Raw genomic sequence first — 18,922 nt, 5'->3', positions numbered from 1 at the left:
TCCGTGATTAAGACCTGAGTCTGGGACTGAGTCACGGATTAAAGCGTGAAGCTCCACACAGAGACAGCTGAGGGAACACTGAACAGAAATCACTAGTAGCTTTTGACTTTATATTTAACAGTGAGGACACTTGCGAGATTTTATTTTGATCAAAAGAAAACGGAATGTCTTTGACTATATATATATATATATATATATATATATATATATATATAAAGAAAAGAAAGGAGCAGTTTTCATCTTTAGAATAACAACATCAACCATTTTCTTTAGGATTTTGTAGCTACAGCGGAAACAAACTTTGGACCAAAAGTCAGGGTGATCAAAATCTGCAGAGTCCATGCAGGTTTATGTCAGGTCACCGCAGGCTAACGGATGAGTAGCTCTAAATCCTCAGACGTTCACAACAGCTAAAGCCTCCATAACAGAGCAGCAGGAGCTGGAGGAGCTGTTGTTGCGAGGCTAAAGGCCTGATGACTGACGTCAGCCGGTAGTGTGGGAAGCCCTGGAAACGGCTTAGAGCCGCTGCATGTTACACCAGGTATGGAAACAGGTCAAGTTCAAGTCAACACTTGGTTTATTATGTACATAGTGAAATAATCCATACAATTCTCTGGTTAATGGGATTCAGTTAAAAGCTTGAGAATAAATCAGAATATCACATGTGAATTGAACCTGTGAAGAATCTACAGAGAATATTGATTTATTTCCCTACTTTTAGCTTCAAAACATTGAGTTCAAACAGGGCTAGCCTAAAGTATAGCTGGATTTTGCAAGTAGGAATAACAAACAGGCTTTTGGTTTACTAATGGTGGGCAGATTGATACATAAATATCAATGATACTGAAACAGTCTGCATCAGTTCTGGATGGAGATTAGCATAGTAAAATAGATACTTTAGTTCCAGAATCCCTCTTAAAATTTTATTATATATATTTTTTATTATAGTTTCCCAAATTCCCAAAGCTACCCTAAAAAGATTTTGTATTGATTTGCTCTCAAATGATCATTTTTCACACTTCGTTTCACTTAGTTGTTCTGTTGTAAGCTTATGTTCTTCTTTCTTAAATTCATTCATTATTATTTCCCTGTTTGGCCAGAGGAGGCAGCCAAGAGCCCAGAAAGTTTTAAGGCTGCCCAAGTTTGGAAGAGTTTTATTGGGGCTTCCTCTAGTTAAACTATTTAAGTTGCGTAACCCTTCGTGTTCGCCAGCCTGTTCCAATATGACCCAGATTTGATGCCATCCAGACATTCAAGGACATCCTACAAGTCTTTGAGCGACCTTGTTCTGACTGAGAAGCTGTTTGTTTTGAGACTCAACAGTCATTCAGCTTGGATGAAGTTCAAGTTTCGGTGCAACATGTTGATCGAACACAAGTTGGGTGTTGGAATAGTATGTCCGTAGAGACTCAGGCAGCTTTAGTGAGAGCTGAACCAGCAACAGGTTGGATCTCAAGTAAAGCGTTCTGCTCTTTATTCTGTGTGAGGTCTGGTGCTGGGAAAGTCGACTGATCACCAGGGTCCAAGAACTGATCACCCTGTCCAATTTTTTCCTCTCAGGTTAAAGTTCAGTGTCAAACTTTAGAATTAGGTGATCAAATTATTTCCATCCCAGTTCTAAGAGGTTGATTTCTAAATAAATTCTGAGTCCTGAGGAATACGCAGAATCCTCAGTGACTTCCCTCACTGCAATGTACAGAGCTCTGTGCAAAAGAAAAGTACTGATGCTTACTGATATAATCTAATGTAATTCAACGTTCTTACATAATGTTACAAGACAAGGAGTCAGCCCCCAAATAAAACTCTGCTTACGGCCTCACACAACCTTGGAACGGCCCGGTCCAAGTGCCTGATGTCAGTCAGAAAAAAACACAACAGCAACCAAAAACAGTCATAAATCAACTTGCTCATCAGTCTTTGTCAAAGGGAGAGTCAGCGGATGCTGGGGGAACCGGATGGCCTCACTGTTGCGGCGCATGTACGCGTGGCCGCTGATCGGGTACCACATCTCGGTGAAGGTGAGGTTGGCCACGGTGATGGCGCAGCGGCCCAGGACCTTGAAGCCTGACTTGCGGTAGAAGGGGATGAGGAAGTCCTCGCACATCAGCACGGCTCGGCGCACGTTGGGCAGGCAGCGCAGGTACTGCAGGTAGCGCCACATCAGAATGGGACCTTTACCCTGCTGCCTGAAGGTGCGATGGACCGCCAGGACGTGTATGTGGACGGTGGAGCCGCAGGGCTTGTGGAGGGTCAGTGCATCCTGGAGGAGGAGGGGAGGAAAAGGGCAAAATTTTAGGGTGTTTTCACACCTGATTGAAATTTTCAGCTGGTACGGTTGGCTTTCACACTTCCCTCTGCCTGCCAAACAATCCAAATTAACTGAAAAACCTGCTCCTCTCCTCGACTGCGGTGGTGCTGCACCAAGAATTACTAAAGGAGATGACACAAAAACCTCAAAAGAAGACATGAGTATAACTTCCTTCTTCATAAAATGTAATCAATAATGGAACAGCGTCAGATTTTAGTGGTTGCAGGATTTCTTTTTTGTCTTTAGTAAAAGACTACGAACCATTTTTCCCACTAGGCTCTTGCATTTGTTTTGGTTGCATTTACCCAGAATGCCCTGCGCTATGGTCCGCTTCCTGCTTTTGTCTGCTTGCGTTCACATATCCTTTCAAACTGCACCTATGAGTTCACTTTAATCTAAACTGGACCTGAATACTTAGGCAGACCAGAGTTTGCTTCTTTGGTCCTCATCAGGCCAAAAAAGCAAACGACAAACAAATCAGACTTTGAAGACAAATGGACTAGAGTTCAGTTAAAGCAGACTAAACTTGACTGGTGTGAACGCACCATTAAAACCAGTTTTAGCTTTATGTTAAGCTGGAGAAAGTTAACATTCTAGAAGGAATCCCTTAACAAACCCTTCCTGCTAAAACTGTATTAATAATAATACAACACTCTGGTCTCCCCCTATGATTTAACCGCTCTGGGTGGTGAGCCATGTAATTATAAACCGCAATGGGCTGGAGACCCAGAATGTCTTACTGAGGTGAGCCTGTCCTGGTCCCACAGAGATCCGATGATGAACGCCACCAGGCGGCCCTCTTCAAACCAGCCCATCGACAGCTCCGGACACAATGTGAGGAAATGACGCACTTCATCCAGGTGCAGCGGGCACTCCCCGGATACCGAGATAAAAGCTGGAAAAGACATGATCACAATTTAGCATGGATTTCAAAAACAGACAGTTCATTGTGCATAATATTTTAAAGGTAAGAATTTTATACAATTCTATAAAATAAGGTTATGATGCCAGAATTGATTTTATGCATCTACAGAGGACACAACAAATGCAATTCCTATTCTATAGAAGACCAAAAGTGTCAGAAATTAATTAATGAATAAAATGTAAAATGAACAATTAACAATATTTTTATGTATTGTGATCATCTAAATTCTATTTGATTTTACTCGATAAAGAAATGCATGGATTAAATATATGTCTAAAAAATTTATATCTTAATGTTTAAACAATTTAACATAACTTAACTGCATAGATAATTAATTGAATGAAAAAAAAATACATAAAACAATGTTATTCACTGTTAAAAACACATGCAAGTATATCTTTTCTTTAACTGCTTATTGAATTTGCAAATTTATTTGCTCTATTAATTGAAGTCGGTGGGTGGGAATAACTCTGGTATGGAGAAGGTAATTGGTCGAAGTTTAACCAGTAAGATGTGAGGGTTTATTTAAAGCCGACAGTTGGAATTATTTTTAAAAAATCATTTGTAGAAAATATTTGTTTTTGCTTTTAAAAAGGCTTAAATAATTTTATGTATTTCAAAGATTTAGTATTGTTTCATAAAATACCCACAATTCTTTAAGAAATTAATTAATTAATTTAGTCATTCATTTATGTATTTTTCATATTTTATTACAAATAATCATATAGAATAATTTGATTCCTAGAGTGTGAGTTTGTGGCCCTCCGCAGGGAGCCAGCCGGCCCACTTACCCTCCCTCTCGATTTCAAACACGCTGATCGCGTCCTGAGTGTTGAGCGGCCGCACCTCGCTGGCTGGCAGCGTGTGTCTCCGCTGGATACCGGGCGAAACTGAAGGTGAAGTCTGCATTGGCTTGATGAAAGGCTGGGCGCCCACAACAGACATCATACGAGTCAGAGGCTCCTGTCCTCCAGAGGAATCAGAACTTTTCTATCTTTTTTTTCTCTCTCTTTTTGTATATATGTGTTCCTGGTCTCCCCCACTCCCCGCTGCAGCAGGATCACCTCTGCGGGGGCCCTGCAAGGAGAAGTGGACGGTCAGCGTGTGTATTTATGGTGCAGCTCAGCCTGGATGATTCACGGGCTGATTTGCATTTGAATATTTGCGGAATGAATGAAAGTCATAAAAAAAAATCGGAGCCCTGCAATTAATCGCGATTTGTTTTGGTCAGTTAAAGTGAGGGGACGATAATTACTTAATAACTGACTCCCAGTAAATCGCCGCACCTCCGGCCTATTTATAACAGCTGTGGGATTGAAGTTTTAACATTTCTGCACTGCAATTAAAATATTTCTCAGGCAATAAACGCTTTTTTTGTTTGTCTTTTTTTTACTGGTGTTTACATGTATGTCAGATTTATTGACTGCAAACAGAACTTCCCCCAAAGCAACACAGAGGCACTGCAGATACTTACCAGAGGAGAAAGGTGCGGAGGAATATCAGAGAAGGTTGTGAAGAGGTCTGCTTCTCCCCGAGTGTCTCTCCTGTTTCCACGGATGTCTCTCTTCATTATGGGCTGATTATTACTATGAGTCACATGATGGAGGATTACAGAAGTTGTTTCCATAACTCGGCAGCATTAGACCCTTTATCTCCTCCCTGACAGAGCGCATAATGCTCTACAGGTGTCAGAGAAAACAATCGGCTTTTTAAAAATATATATAAGTGGTCACCTTCCTAAAATAATGGCCAATAAATCATTTTGACTCACTGGGAAAAAAAGTAAAATGTATAATAATAATAATAATAATAATAATAATAATAATAATAATAAAACATGATAATGAAAAAAATAACCTTGAAAATTGATCAAGGTTTCATGTTTGTACCGACATTGTAAACTCGATAGACATGCCTTTATTTAAAAAAAAGCAATAAAGATCCTTACATATTCAATACTATGTAATATTGGTTATTAAAGTTATAGCAATATTATCAAAGCATTTATTAGTTACTTTGATTCCATAGACTAAAGGAAAAATGTGGAATAAACCCCATATTGAACGTATTTGCTTCTGTCGTGTTCGTGCTTTCTCTAGCATTTCATTAAATGAACTTTTAACCATAGGAATAGCATGACCGAAAATGAGTGGCTTAGAAATTAGTTTCAGAAATATCAAACATTTTTGAGGAATTTCTCTGGCTCGTGGTGTGCTTAACCTGTAAACAATTTCCCATTTCCCACTGACGGGATATAAACAAGGAATAGTTTTGTTGGCTGTGTGGCACCATGGGAGATGAGCCATATCGTCCCTATCAAATACCCGCACGGGACTGTGGGTATTTGATAGGGACGATATCAAATCGATTGACTTGATGGTATTGCAGTTACCCCTTCCGGCAGCTAGAGGGCAGAACCTAGAATTTGCAAAGGAAAATATGACTAACGAGAAAAATATATAAATATATTTAGAGACAAGTTTCTATCTGTATTATATAATGAGTATTCAATAATTTATTATCTCTAGAATAATAACATGTTTTTGAACACTAAATACAAACATAATCCTCAAGATTCCAAAATAACAGTCATGATTTTACTTTTTCTTCGTTTTGGTGACGTCAGAGTTGCCTTTCCGCTCCTGCACGCAGCAGCAAACATGGCGGATGGCTAACACATTCGTTGTTTTAAAATAAGTCCTGGGTGGGGATTGTATCTTTAGGACCACAAACAGTAACTCGTCCCGTGCTGAGTGTACCCGGAGGGCTGTCTGAACCTCGCCGCGGCCTGTATTTCTTTACTAAAGAAAGGTAAAACCAGCGATGCTTCCCTTGCTGCTGCTGTTGATGCTAACGCGGGTTTAGCTTCAGGTGCATGCTAATATGACCACCTGGGAGTTCTGAGTTTCTATAGAGTTTAAGTCCGTGGAGCTAATTGTTTTCAAAGTATATGTGTTATCTTATCTCCCTTGCACCGAGTCATTTTATGTTAACTTAAGAAAGAGTCTTGGCTAACCTGTTAGCTGACAGTGGCTAACTGCCACAAGACGTAAAGCGATATTTTTCACTTTTATCAATAAGTCGAACTAATCAGTAGAGCAGTGATTGTTTTGCTTGGCGAGAGTTTAGTTTTAGAATTCTTCATTGCATCTACACGATGTTAAAGGCAGTCAGCCACGACGAGAAGAGATGTTTTAATTTTATGAATATATATGTCCTTGAAACGCTCAACAATCTTGCATGGATGTTCAATCTTTTTCGCTGGCTAGAATAAATGTTTGTTATTTCACTGTAATAGTTGATTTAAGTAAAAAACCAGAAGAGTGTTTTACATAAACTAGTCAAGAACGAGTCACAAAAAGGTATGTCAGAAATGACTAAAATGATCAAATTTCTTTCATTTAAAGTGCAAAATCACTTATAATTCTTACTGCTGCTACAATATCATGAAATATTGAACGCTGTAAATATCTAAATATTTATATATAAATATGTAAACAATATGTCATTGATTTCATTTTCCAGTTTGCTATGCAAACACAAGTTGTCTATATATCAATATCATTTGTGCATTTGTTATATTTACTAAACACATTAATTACACATTAAATTGACCCATTTACTGCTAATTGATGCATTTATGGACCAGAAATGGTGGGAATTCTTTGTTTGGAAACATTTAGTGATTAGAAAAAAAGTCCGAGATTTTTTTTTGCCATTTGACTTGTGGTTCGGAGCCGGTTGAGGAACAATTGGGTAATTCCCATCTGGCCTCTAAATCGGTTCACCTCAGGTCAAAAGGTCAAGCTTGTTACAGCAGAAAATGTTTTTATCATTAAAAATAACCTTCTACCTCTGGTTGTTTGGCTTTTTTAGAGCAAATATTCTGGCTAAATCCTGAAACGTAGTCATCCAACTTAGCTCAGGCTTGGATAGAGAAGCACTTGAAAACATTAGCGGATTATTTGGTCTAATTGGCCTCGAGTAAATTAAATCCTAACAAAACAAAAAAAAAAGATTTTTAGGCTTATTTGATTTGCTGTGAGCATTTTGTTTCCTAGAACCCAAAATGCTCACAAATCCAGCAAATGAAGCAAAAACAGCAGCTGCCAAGTCACTGATAGCTACATACAAGTTAAAAACGCTCAACCCTTTTAAAAGATTTGCATTGTGAACTTTATTTAAAACATTTCTTTACAACCAGGGTGAAGGAGACACACCGCAAAAATGGGGCGACGTTCCACCTCCTCCACCAAGAGTGGGAAGTTCATGAATCCCACCGACCAGGCTAGTAAGTATGAGTTTGTAAACAAAGCCGCTGACCTGTTCAGCAACACCGGAACGACATTTTTCTGTACCAATAGGTTGATGTGGGAGCATTAACTGTAACTTTTTTTTCTCCCTGCTTTTCACAGGAAAGGAGGCCAGGAAGAGGGAGTTAAAAAAGGTAAACGTACAACATTCGCTTACATCTAGCAGGTGTTTTATTGAGTCGCTGACGTGGTGGATTCGTTTGGCAGAACAAGAAGCAGAGGATGATGGTGAGAGCAGCTGTGCTGAAGATGAAAGATCCCAGACAAATCATCAGAGACATGGAAAAGCTGGATGAGATGGGTGAGAGGAGGAATTTGTTGCAGTTAATATAATTTAATATAAGATAAGTGAATCTATTTTTTTTTAATGCCTCTTTGCCTTTTTCTTTTTTTTTTAAAGAGTTTAACCCCGTTCAGCAACCCTTGCTGAACGAGAAAGTGCTGAGGGACAAGCGGAAGAAGTTACGGGAGACGTTTGAACGCATCGTCCATCTGTATGAGAGGGAGAACCCTGAGACCTACAAGGAGCTGCGCAAACTGGAGCTGGAGTACGAGACCAAGCGAGGGCAGCTGGCTCTTTACTTCGACTCGGTCAAGGTGCGACCCAAACCCTGTTCACATTTCTATCTGACACCTGCAAAAATGGCTTTTTGTGGTGTGATGAAAATGTCTTTTTTTTTTTTTCTGTTCAACCCATTCTAGCTAATTTAAAGTTGAGAATTATTCAGTCCCTGTATGCTGTGAGCTTCCTAACTGTAAATGCGTATTGTTTTCCAGAACGCAGAGTCAGTGGAAGTAGACAGCATTCCTCTACCCGACATGCCTCACGCCCCGTCCAACATCCACATCCAGGACATCCCGTTACCGAGGGCTCAGCCTCCGTCCATCCTCAAGAAGACCTCGGCTTTTGGGTGGGCTCCGTTTGTTGACGCTTTCTGGAGAGCATCGTTTTGCTTCGTCAACGGGCAAAACAGAGATTCTCAGATTTGATGGAAATTCGATGTGCTGGATTCAGTCAATCTGTTATACCAATTAGATGATAAGACAAGTTCACTTTGAAACCGACAACATACCGACTAGGAAGGCTAGTGAGCAAAAGTCAGACTTGCATTGTAACCAGCTATTTTTACTCAAGTTACTTATTGGAAAAAAAAGGGACTTTTAGGAGTATTTTTACTTTAACTTGAGTCATTTTATTATGAAGTATCACTATTATTTCAGTAAAACCTCTGAGTAACTTGAGTGAATGAAGAACAGGCTTGTTTACAGCAAAAATTCACCAGACAAACACCTGCAGTTTTTGTTAAAGTTTCATAAATTTTATGTTGACAGAAACTGATTTGGAAAAATTTTACTTCCCCAAACTAGCACTATGCTACAAAATTAATTGTTTTCATTCGGGTCCATAAAAATACCCAAATTTCCACATAATGTTGCCTTTTGGTCCGTCTGATCGTGTAATTTTTAAATATTAAACGATTGTTTTTATCAGTTACTCAGTGCTTGAGTAGCAGTTTTACCAAATACGTTTTTACTCTTACTTGAGTAAACATTTTGGATACTCTGTCTGACATCAGCACTCTAAAACAAGTCCAGAAACAGTTTCTCTTTAAAATATATAGAATTTTAAAATGAAAAGCTATCATTGAGCCAAAATATATCAACAGAGATCATATCTCAAATTAACATCTATTTAAATAAAACGAGAGAAAAAAGGAAAATGTTTCTAGAATTGATCAGGGATTAAAAATAAACATGCATTCCACAACTTCAAAATAGAAAATGTACATTGATTTATTTTACTAATGTGTAATTATTGATATTTATAGCCCTTATTTCCGTGATGAAGCCCATACAAATAGGACCAGTAGGGGGCAGCGTTACGCTAAGCCATCCTAAGCCTGAACACTGTCAAAGCGATGGTTGTGTTTAAGGTGACTCATCAAATTTGACGTGTTAAACGCTGTGTTTTCCTCCTCGCAGAAGTTTCTTTCAAGATTTGTTAAAGAAAGGAAGTCCTGTGAAGGAGTGGGAGCTGTTGTTGAAAAAAGAAAAACCAAAACAATTATCATGATTGCACTTAAAGTTGATTCTCCAAAGCCTCGACTCGGTGGTGCTGAATATAAATGCTCATCTCACTTTTTAGGTTTTTATTTGCTTAAGTTGTCTTCATGATGCCACAAACTGTTTGCAGCAGCAGTAATTCTGTTTTTCCCTGAACGTCTCAGCAAACCGACGACCGGACCTGGACTAGTGTCAGTCCCCAGTCTCCCTCGTTTACCCCCTGGAAAGAAACCACCGGGGCCCCCACCAGGGCCCCCGCCGCCGCAGGTTCTGGCGCTGTACGGCATCCCGTCTCGACAAATCTACGGCGCCGAAGCAGGTGACACTCAAACCGTTTTCCTGACTCGTTAACCAAACCTAGCTTTTTCTCGCCGCGTTTCATCTCTCCATTTGTGCCCCCCGCCTCCATCTGTTGGCGCAGAACCGTCCATCCCTGGGCTGGACCGGGACTCCGCCGGGGACCTTGGGCGTGACCGGGACAGCGGGAGTGACAGCGACAGGGACCGGGACGATGCGGACGATGACAGCGACTCGGAGGAAGACAGTGAGGAAGACGGAGACGAAGGCGCAGACGGTGACCGGGACGAGGACAGGAGCGAGAGACACGCCGGTGAGTGGCGCCGGAAACGTCCGGCACATTAGAGGGTCTCCTACTCTCACTAACTTACTGCGTGGACATCCGCCCCCTGCAGGTCGCAGTGTGCGTTTTGCAGATCTCGCAGCCGACGAGTCCCGGGATGGAAAGAGGAAGAAGAAGAGAGTGGTGAAGAAGACGAAGGCCATCACTCCCCTGCAGGCCATGATGTTACGGATGGCAGGTACCCTCCATCACAGAATCACAATTACTAGTCCTGGAAATTGTGAATCGATTCAAAACGCTTAAAATTAGATTTTTTTTGTAAAATTAGATTATGAAAAATTGCTTGATATTTTTTTATTTAACAAAGCCAGGCAGCTAAGCTAACCTAAGTTAATTTACAGACTTTTATTCACAAACATATTTTTGTTTAAATATAAACTGATAAAATTTGATGCAGTTTGTAACGTTACAGAATTGTTTTAAATAAATATTCTGTTTGTAAAATAAATAATAAATCATGAAGTCACTCAGAACACAAAGCATAGAATTAGGCTGAACTTATGGATCGGGCACATTGTCACCGATACTCAGATTTTTTTTCAGTATCGATACGGATATGGCCCAGATATTAATATCGAATCGGAGCATCTCTACTCGTTACTACATGTACTTATTTTCTAACGTGAAAAAGTGCTGCATTCTGTTTCTTTCTTTATCTTCAGGTCAGTCCATTCCTGAGGAAGAGGAGGAAGAGGAAGTAGAGGAGGAATACACGGACGAGTCGGACGGCTCCGACACCGAGGACCGGGGCCCGCCGGGGGACCCCCAGCCCCACATGATGCCCAACCAGCGCCTGCCCCCTCCTCCTGGGGCAGTGGGGCAGCAGGGACCTCCCCCCATGCAGGGCCCACCGATGACCGGGCCCCCTCCTCTAGGACCTCCGCCGGCTCCTCCAATGAGACCCCCCGGTCCGCCTTCTGGCCCGCCCCCGGTGCCACCTCCAGGTTGGTTTGGTTCACCAGAAGAAGCTGGTTGTTGTTCAGAGTTCAGCCTGTAACCCAGAGGAAATGCTCTGCCGTTTCTAGGCGCCCCTCCGTTCTTGAGGCCCCCTGGTATGCCTGGAGGGATCCGGGGCCCGATGCCTCGTCTACTGCCCCCTGGTCCCCCACCCGGCCGACCGCCCGGCCCTCCTCCAGGCCCCCCGCCCAGTCTCCCTCCAGGCCCTCCGCCGCGTGGACCACCTCCCAGACTACCACCCCCAGGACCACCAGGTAGGGGTTATGTGGAGATATTCACACCTCTTAAACTTTTTCACATTTCCATGTTACAGCAGAACTTCAGTGAGTTTTAGTTTGATTTTATGTGGTTGATCAAATACTTGAATAGTGGAAGGAAAAGAAACCCATTTTTCAATATTTTAACTAACAGAAAATTTTTTTACTCTGATGGTTGTGAATAAAAATTGTGTTCTATTAGTTGCTTTCACCAGTGAGCCATGATAACTCTGGAGGAGCTGCAGAGATTCACAGATTAGCTGCGTTAATCTGTAAACGAGTCTTAAAGCTGCAGTATTCAACTTTTATTTAAAAAAAATGTTTTTTACATATTTGTTAAAATTGTCACATTTTCCTCTCTGACAGTATAATATGAGACAGATAATCTGTGAAAAGATCAAGCTCCTTCACTTCCTCCCAAAAATAACCAATCAGAGCCAGGAGGCGGGCCTTAGTGCTGTTAATCAATAATTAAGCATCATTAATAGGAATTTATTGTGACAACAATAAATCAAAAATCTTATAACCAATTTTGTTTTATGATAAATGTCCACACCAACTAGCAAATTTAAAAATATGATGGGAAGAAGCAATAAATACTTCTTATTGTCACTTTTATCGTTATCCCAAAATATCACAATAAAACTTTTAAAGCTCGCTCAGCCCTAGCGTGAATACTTTTACATGACACCTTGACCTGCCCACGTTTTCTGTACTTTTCTGTATTTGTTTTCATTAAACTCCCATGTTTTGTGCGTCTCTCCGCTCAGGTATCCCCCCTCCTCCTCCGAGAGCCGGAGGCCCTCCTCGGCCCATGGCGCCCCCCCTCTCCATGTTTCCTCCTCCTCTCAACTCCAACGTGCTCAGCGCCCCTCCCAGCATCGTGCCGAGGCAGAAGGCCCCCGGCTCCGGCCAGGACGGCCCACAGAGCAGCATGCCGCCGCCGGCCATGCCCATGCGACCCAGCGTCATGCAGATGCCGCCTCCGCCCGGCACGGCCGGCAGCCACCACCACACGGCCACCATCGAGAAAAGAGCCAACATCACCTCGGCGGTGGCCGGAGGGGCGGCGGGCGCAGGGGGCGCCACCATCTCTGCCAAGCCTCAAATCATCAACCCCAAGGCAGAGGTCACCCGCTTCGTGCCAACGGCGCTGCGGGTGCGTAGAGACACGAGTGGGCCGATGCGGGGGCCGTCAACGGGGCCCCTGGAGAAAGCGGGCAGGGTTGCGGCAGGACGGAGGGGAGACGACGGGATGGGAGGACAGTGGCAGAAACAGCAGGTGGCTGCTCCTATGGGGTTGGCCAACCCGTCGCAAGTGGGGTCTGCTCCTCAGCCCAGCATGAAGACTAAAGACCAGGTTTATGAAGCATTCATGAGAGAGATGGAGGGACTGCTGTAAGAGTCTACGAACTACAGAACGTTTTTTATTTTTTCTCTCATTTGCTGTGCAGAGTTGTAGAAGTAGCTGTATTTAGAACATTCAGTAATATCGTTGCTCTCATCGAAAGGAAAAAAAAAACTATTTGGGCTACAATTTTAGCATAATAAATTTGATCCTAAGTGCGTATTAAAACATTTCGATTGGTGATTAACTGAACACTATGCTCTGCACGGTATGTTTTTATTTTTTAAGTCTGAAAATGTGCTTCTTTTCCAACAAGTTATTTGACCTCAGTGATGAAACTTTGTGTAATTGATTATTCTTTTTGTTTCTATGGCCGATCATCTAAATATGATGTGTGAAGCGGTTTGTCCTGCAGCCAAATAAAAATCGGTTCAAACATGTTTTGTTGTCATGTTGCTGCTGAAGAAGATGGAAGCAACGACCGGATGAAACTTCCTAAACTAATTCATTTTGTCGTTGTTTGAAGTGTAAAATAAAATATTGTTTAAGCTTCGTGATGTCGATAAAACTCAGAAAAACTCCACTTCCCGTCATGCTGTGGGTCCGCGTTTCCGCAGCTGCGCAGTTCAGACGGGAAGACACGTTGAGACGGGGAAGCATGGAGGACCGGAGTCCTGAGCAAAATACCGGTGTAAGGCCGGAGGAGTCTGGCAGCGACGATGATGAAGGACAGGTTAATACTGGAGAAAGTGAGGAGGCGGTGAAGACATTCAAGGACCTGGTAGGTTTGTTTCCCCAGAGCCTATAAAAGATGACGTTAGCAACAAAGCGTTGTCGGATTTCGCATTAGCTAAGCGAAGCTAACGCGTTTTGTAAACATTATTTCCTGAAATGAGACGTCGTTACTTTGTGTCAGTGTCTGAAATATGTCTAACTGTATTAAAAACGCCATAGCAGCCTTCTTTTTTTTTTTTTTTTTTTTTTTTTTTTACCTCTGCAGGGTGTTACCGAGGTGCTATGTGAAGCTTGTGATCAGCTGGGATGGAAGAGTCCAACCAAGATCCAGGTGGAAGCTATTCCAGTAGCACTTCAAGGTTTGATACAAGTTACTTTTCTCACTCTTGGTGCCAAATAGTTTACAATGCTTACGAGAGAAAACAAGCCAGACGCAATGGAGAAATGGCAGATATTTAGCTCCATTGGAAACTAACTTCTGCCCTGCTAGTAGTATGTTGTTTTGAATGACAAATAGTTGGAAAATAAAGTAATTATAGCAATAAATATTATTGTAGTATAATAGTAGTGACATATTACAAGAACACATTCTTAAAGATCAATAAACTTTAAATTCTAGTGAACATTTAACGCTGAAACTTTAAGACTCATAAAAAAATATCCCAAATATATAAACAAACAAATTAAATGTAATGTAATTAAATGTAAGCTGTCCTTAAAAAATGGCTAGTTGAGACCAAAGCACCAGACTGAATATGTTTGAGATCCATTAAAAGAGAAAAACGCTAAATTATGCAAATGGAAATTGTTGAGCTCGTTTTAATTTTTGTGACATGCCTGATCATAACCATTGAACTTGTTCCTATTTTGTCGCTTAATTTGATTATTATTGATACACTGCATGACTGCCCAACATAAAATAGTGCATGTTTGCAAGGTTTTCCAAATTCTCTCTTTCTTCCAGAAATGCAGATCTGCAAAGTGTGGTGTGTGTCTAAATTCGGCACTCCCTGTGTAAATATTTTGTAGAGCCACCTTTAATTTATAGACCTGCAGTTTTTTGGGGGGCCACAATTTTTTTCCTAGTTTAGCCAATTCCTTTAGGTTCAAAGTTGATGTAGAGTGTCTGAGAACTGTTTTCTAATCTTTTCCCACACATGGATTTTGATCTGAACTTGGACTGGGCCGTTCTAACACACAAACATGCTTTGGGTTTAAACCTTTCATTCCACTGTTCATACTTTCAAGCCTAAATGTAAAATCCAACAGCCAATAAGTTGTGTTGATCCTCCTGAAACTGCAGGCAGAGACGTCATTGGCTTGGCAGAGACAGGTTCGGGTAAGACCGGTGCATTCGCTCTGCCGATCCTCCAGTCGCTGCTGGCTTCACCTCAGCGGCTCCACACCCTGGTCCTCACCCCCACCAGAGAGCTGGCCTTCCAGATCTCCGAGCAGTTTGAGGCTCTGGGCTCCAGCATCGGGGTCAAATGTGGTATGTGTCCATGAAACATTACCTGGTTTGTTGTTGGGGATGGAAACACTTTTTTAAAAAAAAATTATTAATTTTCAACTCGTCTCACATCTGTTGCAGCTGTGATTGTTGGAGGAATCGACATGATGTCCCAGTCATTGGTGTTGGCAAAAAAGCCACATATTGTTATCGGTAAGAGAATAATTAGGGATGCAAGTTATCAATTTAATGAGTTAATCTAAAGTTGATGAATCTTATCAATCGACTAATGATTAACTGATAAGCAGCCATTTTCTTAAAAGCCCAAGTTTTCTTTTGTATCAAGAGGGCATATCGTCTTTCATAACAACTTTTTCTTATGTGGAGTTAAAAAAAAAAACCCATAAAAATGAAAACGCATAATTATCTTTAAGCATTTTTGTGTGTCAGCTGTGTTAAATTTTGACTGAATAAACAGAAAATTGTGATTTTCTCACATTACTAAACATAAAAAGCCCTCAGAATCAACCGTGTTTATTAACGGTATGTATTTATCCTGCTTCTTGTCCCCCGTTTTGTAGCAAATCAGTAAATTTTGTTGATAAGCTGAAGCTGCTCCGTCACGCAGCTCTGCTGAACGAGCGCTACTTTGGTGATAATTTAAGAAGGTATAAGAACGTTGATAATTCGTAACAGAACCGCTTGAAGTGCATTTTTAATCTCATTACGGACTCCGTTTGGACCGTTTGTCTTATGAGATGCGTCTGCCATCTTCAATTTTGTATCATCACCCAGCGGCGCCCTCTGCTGGATGGCGGTGAAACTACAACACTAAAAGAAGTACTAAGTGGGCTTTATTAGTTAATTGAATGGAACAAATTTTAATCTATTAAATCATTGATCCACAATTAATAGTTGGTCGATTAATTGTTTTGTGTCCCTACTATTGATGTTTTTTTTTTTTGCAGAGATGTTATCAAAAAGTATGTTAACCATAAAGAAAGGAATAAACTTTGTACATGTAAAAATTAACAAATATATATCCTTTTTTTTTTTTTTTACTTAGCCACTCCTGGTCGGTTGATCGACCACATGGAGAACACAAAGGGCTTCTCCCTGCGAGCTCTGAAGTTCCTGGTCATGGATGAAGCAGACCGGATTCTCAATATGGACTTTGAGACTGAGGTGGGTCCCGACAGGACGGACTGGTATTCACTCTCCTTTAACCTATTCACATTTTTAACGCTATTTCAACAAACTTAAATGAAATAAAAGGGAATAAAATCCTTGATAAGTAATTTGTGACTACAGCTGTGCTTCCGTTGGCATATTTTTTATTTCTTTTTGCGTGATCAAGCTTACTCACGTGCGATTTTAATTGCATTTCTTATTTATTGTCATAAATTGTGTTTTTATGATAATAGCGGAATATCGACAGAGTTTTGCACACATTTGTAATAGAAGCTTATTCTGTCTTGTAACCCTGTTTTGATGGTTTTTTGATCCTCAGTATTGCAGCGTTTTCAAGAGACTTTGTCATTTTTTAATGAGTCAGTTCAATTGAAATTTTTTGGCCCATTTTTGCCTGAAGAAAAGAAGCTGGCCGATATTTATGCACACCTTCATGTAGGGTGTTCACCTCCTCAGGCCATATTCTCTATCATTGCACAAACCTCTTTTCCATTCTGGTTGAACTAGAAGAAACATCAATATTCCGCTAATCTGGAAAAAAAAAACAAACAAAAAAAAAAACAATTTCGCAAGTGTGCTGTTTCCATCATCAAATAAGAACCACAATTAAAATCACATGTGGATAACTATGTCCAGACAATAAGTCATTAAAAACCATGCTGCGCCGTGATCCTCCCACTACTTCCTGTCATCTTTCTTTGTGGTTTCCGTCAGTGGCGACGACGGTTGTTGACCATGTGACTCGTGTGATTACAGTTTTGCAAAATTTCTACACGTTCTTAAAGCCATCTCATCCTAGTGCAAAATCTTTTTTCTTTTTTTCTTTTTTTTTGTTAAATTGCCGTGTTTCCACTAAGCGCATTTATTTTCAAAATCTGAAATTTCACAATCGTACGACGGGTGGAAATACACCAACCGACACACAACACCAGAGCGGCGAGCGGCGACGTCACTTCAGCTCATTTCAACACAGAATCTGTTCACCTGTAATGCCTGTGTTTGGGTTTTGTTTTTGTTTTTGTTTTTCCAGGTGGACAAGATCCTGAAAGTCATTCCCAGAGACAGACGCACCTTCCTGTTCTCAGCCACCATGACCAAAAAGGTATCCACACACTCCTCTGTATTTCTCTATAAACTCCCCACGTTGTAATTCTTGTCGGTCCAGCTCAGATGTTGCGTTGCGTTGACTTACAGGTCCAGAAGCTCCAAAGAGCAGCTCTGAAGGATCCTGTAAAATGCGCCGTATCCACAAAGTACTCCACAGTAGACAAGCTGCAGCAGTACTACGTCTTTATTCCATCCAAGTACAAGGTAGGAAGTGGTTTGATCTGATCTCGAGCGGGTTTCCTTTGTTTTATTTTCTCTGTCGGCGCGTTTTAAACGGCCTGTTGCGTTGCAGGACTGTTACCTCGTGTCCATCCTGAACGAGCTGGCCGGGAACTCCTTCATGATTTTCTGTAGCACTTGTAACAACGCCCAGCGGGTGGCGCTCATGTTGAGGAACCTGGGCATCACCGCCATCCCTCTTCACGGACAGATGAGTCAGGTAGTGCTCGCTTCTTCCCTTTAAATCGTTAAGCTGAAAAGTGCTAAAATAGCAGACTCTGAAACGAAACAACCACTCCGCTTTGGTCAGAATAAACGTCTCGGCGCGCTCAACAAGTTCAAGTCCAAGTCGCGCTCCGTTCTCCTGGCAACGGATGTGGCGTCCAGAGGCCTGGACATCCCGCACGTCGACTGCGTCATCAACTACGACATCCCTACGCATTCAAAGGTAGGACGGGGCTTTATGTCGTCGTAAGTATTTGATTTTAGTTCTCCGATATAATGGTGACGGTGATCCCGTCTGTTCTCCCAGGACTACATCCACAGAGTGGGGCGAACAGCCAGAGCGGGGCGGTCTGGAAAATCCATCACTTTTGTCACACAGTAATAAAAAGATTTTATTTTATCATTTTAACATCGCATTCTAATTGTTTATTATTATTATTATTATTATTATTATTATTATTTATCTTGCCATCTCTGATTCTGAAGGTATGATGTGGAGCTTTTCCAGCGGATTGAAAGTTTGATCGGGAAGAAACTGCCGGCGTTTCCCACACAGGAGGAGGAAGTGATGATGCTGGTGGAGAGAGTGAGCGAGGCTCAGAGATTTGCCCGGCTGGTAAGTCTCCATTGGACGATGCTCGACGTTCTCTCTTGTGGTTTAGGTATCAATAATTATAAATAATTGTAAAATTAGTAAATCAGCTCAAAACTTCCAATATAGGTCACCACCTGATTACCAGGAAAATAAAAGCCAAATAGTTCAGTCTCCAAAAAATACCTACCTGCTCAACTACTAAGTAAAAGATAAAAGAATAATGCAAACTAATAAAACTACCAAAAAGTGAAAAATATGCAAATAAAAATAGACAAATAAAATGATGTGACAGTTCAGTACAAAGCGTGAATGTTGAGAAATCGGGTTTGTTTATGAGAAATTTGGTCCAAATTAGTTTTCAATTAAGATTAGTTTGCAGCAGAATATTCTGTGGATTCTTCACTCAGCAACACCAAAAATATGTAAGAATACAACATGGAAAAACCCACAGAATGAGAAATGGTAATGTCACACTCCAGTGTGGATGTGTATGATTAAAGACCAAAGTTTGCTTTCAAGAGTTTTAGAAATAAGGTCAGAATAACTTAAACTAACTAGAAAATTCCACAGAAATTTTAAGGGGCCTGC

General features: G+C 41.1%; 3 protein-coding genes across 3 annotated transcripts; 2 read left to right on the top strand and 1 right to left on the bottom strand.

Moving 5' to 3' along the window:
• Positions 1-559: 559 nt before the first annotated feature.
• On the bottom strand, positions 560-4,313 carry LOC106937025 (serotonin N-acetyltransferase-like). Its single transcript, XM_015018321.1, has 3 exons — positions 4,025-4,313; positions 3,049-3,203; positions 560-2,260 (listed from the first exon to the last, which is right to left on the bottom strand). Exons 1-3 carry the CDS (start codon positions 4,179-4,181, stop codon positions 1,892-1,894), a joined length of 681 nt encoding a protein of 226 aa, XP_014873807.1. The 5' UTR covers positions 4,182-4,313; the 3' UTR covers positions 560-1,891.
• A 1,547-nt stretch (positions 4,314-5,860) lies between these two features.
• On the top strand, positions 5,861-13,252 carry wbp11 (WW domain binding protein 11). The gene is made up of 12 exons (XM_015018318.1): positions 5,861-6,044; positions 7,438-7,524; positions 7,649-7,680; positions 7,754-7,847; positions 7,947-8,143; positions 8,324-8,457; positions 9,775-9,929; positions 10,032-10,220; positions 10,303-10,428; positions 10,913-11,194; positions 11,276-11,461; positions 12,235-13,252. The coding sequence occupies exons 2-12, from the start codon at positions 7,461-7,463 to the stop codon at positions 12,864-12,866; spliced, it is 2,091 nt and encodes a 696-aa protein (XP_014873804.1). The 5' UTR covers positions 5,861-6,044; positions 7,438-7,460; the 3' UTR covers positions 12,867-13,252.
• A 101-nt stretch (positions 13,253-13,353) lies between these two features.
• On the top strand, positions 13,354-18,436 carry ddx47 (DEAD (Asp-Glu-Ala-Asp) box polypeptide 47). The gene is made up of 11 exons (XM_015018319.1): positions 13,354-13,593; positions 13,813-13,906; positions 14,851-15,039; positions 15,139-15,210; positions 16,064-16,182; positions 17,219-17,290; positions 17,383-17,499; positions 17,588-17,734; positions 17,825-17,962; positions 18,047-18,117; positions 18,226-18,436. Exons 1-11 carry the CDS (start codon positions 13,369-13,371, stop codon positions 18,419-18,421), a joined length of 1,440 nt encoding a protein of 479 aa, XP_014873805.1. The 5' UTR covers positions 13,354-13,368; the 3' UTR covers positions 18,422-18,436.
• Positions 18,437-18,922: the final 486 nt, after the last annotated feature.

This window comes from Poecilia latipinna, unplaced genomic scaffold (genome assembly GCF_001443285.1).
Source record: "Poecilia latipinna isolate Pla-1442-1.1 unplaced genomic scaffold, P_latipinna-1.0 Scaffold2264, whole genome shotgun sequence".
NCBI classification, from domain to species: domain Eukaryota; kingdom Metazoa; phylum Chordata; class Actinopteri; order Cyprinodontiformes; family Poeciliidae; genus Poecilia; species Poecilia latipinna.
The sequence above is the reverse complement of the archived record's forward strand: the minus strand, read 5'-3'. Positions and strand labels throughout refer to the sequence as shown.

Bases quoted from the DNA above. Each gene is read 5' to 3' on its own strand.
- LOC106937025 (XM_015018321.1), bottom strand. From the start codon at position 4,181: ATGATGTCTGTTGTGGGCGCCCAGCCTTTCATCAAGCCAATGCAGACT. The intron at 3,204-4,024 runs GTAAGTGGGCCG...TGTCTTTTCCAG, and splicing joins GTTTGAAATCGAGAGGGAGG to CTTTTATCTCGGTATCCGGG. The intron at 2,261-3,048 runs GTAAGACATTCT...CTCCTCCTCCAG, and splicing joins ACCAGGACAGGCTCACCTCA to GATGCACTGACCCTCCACAA.
- wbp11 (XM_015018318.1), top strand. From the start codon at position 7,461: ATGGGGCGACGTTCCACCTCCTCCACCAAGAGTGGGAAGTTCATGAAT. The intron at 8,458-9,774 runs GTGGGCTCCGTT...TGAACGTCTCAG, and splicing joins AAGAAGACCTCGGCTTTTGG to CAAACCGACGACCGGACCTG. The intron at 11,462-12,234 runs GTAGGGGTTATG...CTCTCCGCTCAG, and splicing joins ACCACCCCCAGGACCACCAG to GTATCCCCCCTCCTCCTCCG.
- ddx47 (XM_015018319.1), top strand. From the start codon at position 13,369: ATGTCGATAAAACTCAGAAAAACTCCACTTCCCGTCATGCTGTGGGTC. The intron at 15,211-16,063 runs GTAAGAGAATAA...TTTTTTACTTAG, and splicing joins AAAGCCACATATTGTTATCG to CCACTCCTGGTCGGTTGATC. The intron at 16,183-17,218 runs GTGGGTCCCGAC...TTGTTTTTCCAG, and splicing joins ATATGGACTTTGAGACTGAG to GTGGACAAGATCCTGAAAGT.